This window comes from Hibiscus syriacus, unplaced genomic scaffold (genome assembly GCF_006381635.1).
Source record: "Hibiscus syriacus cultivar Baekdansim isolate YM2019G1 unplaced genomic scaffold, ASM638163v2 tig00003721_pilon, whole genome shotgun sequence".
Taxonomy (NCBI): domain Eukaryota; kingdom Viridiplantae; phylum Streptophyta; class Magnoliopsida; order Malvales; family Malvaceae; genus Hibiscus; species Hibiscus syriacus.
The window spans coordinates 1,125,214-1,130,649 of record NW_024061981.1 but is presented as its reverse complement, the minus strand read 5'-3'; the positions used below and the strand labels follow the sequence as shown (position 1 = coordinate 1,130,649).

Sequence of the window (5,436 nt, the reverse complement as noted above, 5' to 3'; positions counted from 1 at the left end):
CTCGGGCAAACCAGCTGATATATCATGTGATAAAGTACATATAAATTTTTTAATTTATTAGAATTAAAATGTACTAACTTCTTTTAAATTGCTTTCGATAGCCAATAGCAAACAATTAATGTAGCAGGGCAACAAGTGTCTCTTTAATGTTGCGTTTGCAGGCTTTTTAAGAGAATTTGTTAGTCTTTAATGGCCAAATTGAGAGTTTGAACATGTGATAACTTGGTTCACCATATGATTCTCATTTAATGTGTCGTTTGGATTCTATTTGTTTGATAATTTAGTATTTTAATTTTGTTTCATTAATATTAATGTGAAAATAATATCACTAACCCATATATGGTTATTTTCTTATATTTTGACCACTAACCTCAATTGATGTGATATTTTCACATATTAAACAATAATTAAATTAACATGTCACATGTAATCTTCTTTAATAAATTAATACTCAATACAATTGCGACGTATTAGACATATCAAATTAACTATTATTAATGATAATGATCGAAATGAAAGTTTGGAAGTGATTTTAATGTTTTTTTTATTTTAGTAAGCAAAATGAAAATACTTCAAAATTCAGTGACCATTAATATATTATACCATTTCAATTATTAACTAACAAATTAACATATTTCTCTTTTTATTATTATTATTATTATTATTATTATTATTATTATTATTATTATTATTATATCACTATTTGATGCCAATTTGGTGGTCCTAGACCCAGCTCGGCTCTGACACAACAAGCTATAAACTTTATTCAAGACCCTCGACGTACAAATGATCACGAGTTAAAAAATATTATCAATTTTATTATTATTTAAATAATAAAATCGATAAAAAATGATAAAAAAATATTATTATTTTTATCGGTTTTATTATTATTGGACGTTTTATCGGATTTGATAAAGCGTTATTGTTTTTGTTATTTTTCTATCAATTTTATTATTGTTGGACACTTTTATCGAAAATATTAAAAAAATGATGTTTTAAATAAAAATAATAATATTTTAAACAATTTTTTATTAATTTTATTATTTAAATAATAATAAAACCGACAACGTCTTATTTTAACCTTATATTAAGGTACTGAACCGTAGAACTTCCCCCTCAACCATTTGCCGCTTAACCATGCACCCCCTTCTTCTCCCACACGCTTCCAATGCCGCGTCTGTCAGCCACTCTGTCCTGTTAAGCCCACATTATTAGTATCACTTGTGTTTATAATTTGATATACAGTTAATTAAAAGAATTATAATTAGTGTTAACATAATATTAAGTAATTTTAAATTATTTTAAAAATACGAATTAAATATATGAATCAAATTATTTTAATAGTTAAAATAAACATTATTGTTCTTAGAAGTTATGAGTTCGAGTATCAACGACTGTAAGGATGATTGAATGTTCATCGTTAAATGATTGTGAGTACTTACAACGTATATTTTATAATCACCTTAATTTAATAAATAAATAAATAAATAAATATAATATAATATTTATAATTATATTTATAAATCATAACCAAAATTATTGTTATAAATAATGTAACAAAACAATAATTTATTTTATACTATACTAGAAAAATAATGAATTATCTACAATTATTTAAATTTATATGAAAATAAAACTCTATCTTTTATGAAAATTTAAAAATAATAACATTATAATAATTTTTCTTATGATTATATAATTTTATCAAATAGTAATTAGCAATTGATATTTTTCTAAATTAGTTTGTGGTTATTGCAAAATAATATTTATTTAAAAAAATTTAATTTATTAATTAAACTGGTTCATGGGATTATCAGTGTAAACGGGTGATAAAAGAACAGCTGACGAACCTCCAATTGTCAAGATGAAACCGAACAGTGCTGTTAATCCCTGGCTGCCAGTAAAAACCTACTTTTAAGGCCTGAAGCGCACATACTCCGCCAGACATGATGGACGCACACCGAGCTCAGCATCCAACACAGAAGAATTGGCAAAGTACTTTTAACGTAAAACTCGAGAGACTAAGCAAGTTGGCGATGTGAGGAGGCTTCACCGTTGTTTACCGAGGAGGGCAAGGTTAAAAGAATGAAGAATCGAAAGCCTAACCCTCCAAGGCGTTTAGGTTGACAAAGTTTTGACCAGGCAAGTAACGGCCAGCCCCTCTCCGCATGTCGACCAGTCCACCAAAAATCACGCGGTGCACTTGTAATGTCTGAAATGATACCAGGCGACAAAAGAAAACAACCCAGAAGATGAGTAGGTAGAGGCGTAGAGCTTGGTCAACTGACTTAATAAAAATCTCTCGACCGTCATAGGAAAGCAGGTTTTTGGACCAACCCCGAACGCGAGAACCCACACGATCTCGGATAAAACTGAAAGATGCAGTCTTGTTACGCCTAATGATTAGTGGGAGGCCCAAGTAATTACCAGGGTTAAGAACTTCTTGAACGCCTAATAGAGTACACAGCCACATTCGATGTTCCAACGGTGTATGACCACTGAAGTACACACTAGATTTGGAAAATTTGATGTGCTGGCCAGAAGCACCCGCAAACAACGCTAAAACCGCCTGAAGTTGCTAAAATTCCAGAGAGGAGTGTCGAACAAAAAGGAGACAATCATTCGCATATAAAAGATGTGTAAGTCGAGAACCATTACGGCTGATCTGAATGCCCTGTAAATCACCAAGTCGTTGTGCCTCACTGAGCAATGATGATAGTCCTTGTATACAAAGAACAAAAAGAAAGGTTGACGGCCGATCCCCTTGACGCAACCCACGTTCCATAGAAAATGTATTAGTAAGATGGCCATTGATGCGAATGCAATACGTACAAGAGGATACACAAGACATGAGGAAAATAACCCACGCTGGAGGAAAACACAATCATAAGAGCATGGCATTCAGAAACGATCATTTGACTCGAACATAAGTCTTTTCCATGTCGAATTTCAAAGCAGCACCTCGAGGCAAATCCATCGAATTTGACTTCAAGTAATGAAATACTTCGTGGGCTACCAAGAAATTATCAAACAGGAGACGACCTGGAACAAAGGCTGCTTGGGAGTCATCGATACAATGCGAAAGCACCGACCTTAGTCGATTCACTAAAGTCTTGGACACCATTTTATAAACAACTTTACAAAGTGCAATCGGGCAAAATTAAGATAAACGAGTAGGATCAGAAATCTTTGGAATTAACACCAGCAGAGTCTGATTTACCAATGCCATCGGAACTCGTCCAGCAAGAAGATCAAGACATAAGGTGATTAAATCCTCCGCTACCAATGGCCAGAAAGTCCCAAAAAACCAAGCCGGTCAGCCGTCGACCCCAGGAGCTTTGGAAGGATGAATTTGTTTAAAAGCGTTATACACTTCATCACGGGTAAGCCGTCCACCCCAGGAGCATTGATACTATTTTAATATAATAAATGATAAATTAGTTTATAATATTTCTTTATAAGTACTAATTTACATAATAACTGCCACGTGTTAAATGATTAGGTATGACTTAGATTAAGAGCAGTGGCGCGCGTGAGTAATTTTAATTATGTCTCTCCCTCTCGATCTTGCAGTTTGCATGAATTCCCGTGGCCAATTTTGATTTGCAAGCAAGTAGGATAACCAAATGCAGCTTCGCTAGACTTCCATTTTTGGCCCTTTAATTGAAAAAAAATATTGATAATTATTCCTCGTTAAATTTTTTTCCCTACCTTTTCGTCGTTTCTTCTTCCACCCTGCCCTTTAATAATATTGCCTCTTCACGCTTTCTTCCTGATAATTTTTTCCGTCAAGCATTTCCTTTACAGGTATTTTCTCCAAACTTTTTTTTCGATTCTGATGTTTCCAAAGTTTTCGTTTTTGTTTTCTTTTAACATTTCTGTTTTAGATATTGCAGATCCGATCTCAAGTAGATTAAATTTCTTGTGAAATTCAACAGGTCGAGAGGCTTAAAAAGAGATGGCGGAGGAGCACAGGTGCCAAACGCCGGAAGGCCACCGTCTTTGCGTCAACAACTGCGGCTTTTTCGGAAGTCCGGCGACGATGAATCTTTGTTCGAAATGTTATAGAGATTTTCGCCTTAAAGAACAAGGAGCGGCTTCAATCAAATCATCTCTCTCTTGCTCCTCTTCGTCCTCCTCAGCGGTTGTCGAATCCGTTTCTCAGGTTTCGCTATTCACTCTCCCTGAAGTCATCGGAGAATCGCCTGCTCCGACCGTCGAGATTGACATGGCGGCTGAGCAGCGACCCCAGCAACAACCAAATCGGTGCATGGTTTACCGGAAACGAGTCGCGTTGGCCGGGTTCAGATGCAGATGCGGGATTACGTTTTGCGGGTCGCACAGGTATCCAGAAAATCACGGGTGTACTTTCGATTTCAAGACGATCGGGAGAGAGGAGATCGCACGCGCTAATCCTGCGGTAAAAGCAGATAAGCTCGAGAAGATTTGAGAAGAGACTGGAATATCCATTGGATCTCTTGATCTTCGATGAAAGAAAATTTTGAAATTATACAGCTCTTTAAGATACCGACACGTGTTTCGATGGTGGATAAAAATATTTTCATCCTAATAAGTTAATATATATGTTTTATTTTACGTGTTCCTTTAGTCTTTTTTTCCCCTTGTAAAAAATGATTTTTTTCAACTTTTTACTCTTTTTATTTATTTGGGTGGAAAATGAAATTGTTTTTTTAATAAAGTCCAAATTTGGAGTAGATTCTGTTTTTAATTATTGGTGTGTTAAATTGTGCTCATGTGCTGGCAGCGGCCAACTACGACAGCTAATCACCTATCTCCGCATTGAATGTTAATGTCTTTTGGCATAAATCTAATTTATAATAATATATATTCTATCAAATAATATATTCATTTTGAATATAAAATTTAATTTTTGCATCTTAATCAATTCTTTCACTATTGATAGTTTGTTAATCTAAATGTTAGCGTTATTTATCATGCATGTAATTTTTAAATTAATTTAATATTTTATTATATTGATTTAAAATAAAATTACTATTAATGATTAAAATATATTTTCATAAAAAAATACTCGTACATTATCAGCCATAAGTTCAGCAACTTCTAGAGGATTTATTTCTATGCTAACTTCCACCGTCACTAGAAGCTATACTCGGTCTTGGTAGAGAGTAGGAATGTGCATAGGTCGGGTTTTTGGTCTATCAAACTTGATCCGAGAATAAGGAGTTCTCCACCTGATACTCGACTTGACCTGATCAAAATAAGTCTTTACCTGACCCGAATCCAATATATAACTTAAAAATTCGACCCGAAATAATAAAAAATTATTTTTATTAAATAAAACAGTGAATTAATTGAAAAAATAATATATAGAGGGGTATTATTATAATTTTTTTAAATATTTAAGGTAAACTTATATATTTTTCGGGTCGGATATTTTTTACCCTAAATCTAAAC

At 33.4% G+C, this 5,436-nt stretch overlaps 2 protein-coding genes across 2 annotated transcripts; one reads left to right on the top strand and one right to left on the bottom strand.

The window, feature by feature from the left end:
* Positions 1-2,101: 2,101 nt before the first annotated feature.
* LOC120182422 lies at positions 2,102-3,124 on the bottom strand. Its single transcript, XM_039187405.1, has 3 exons — positions 2,962-3,124; positions 2,699-2,868; positions 2,102-2,578 (listed from the first exon to the last, which is right to left on the bottom strand). The coding sequence occupies exons 1-3, from the start codon at positions 3,122-3,124 to the stop codon at positions 2,102-2,104; spliced, it is 810 nt and encodes a 269-aa protein (XP_039043336.1).
* A 592-nt stretch (positions 3,125-3,716) lies between these two features.
* Positions 3,717-4,499, top strand: LOC120181802 (zinc finger A20 and AN1 domain-containing stress-associated protein 4-like). The gene is made up of 2 exons (XM_039186862.1): positions 3,717-3,807; positions 3,939-4,499. The coding sequence occupies exon 2, from the start codon at positions 3,959-3,961 to the stop codon at positions 4,448-4,450; it is 492 nt and encodes a 163-aa protein (XP_039042793.1). The 5' UTR covers positions 3,717-3,807; positions 3,939-3,958; the 3' UTR covers positions 4,451-4,499.
* The last annotated feature ends 937 nt before the right edge of the window (positions 4,500-5,436 follow it).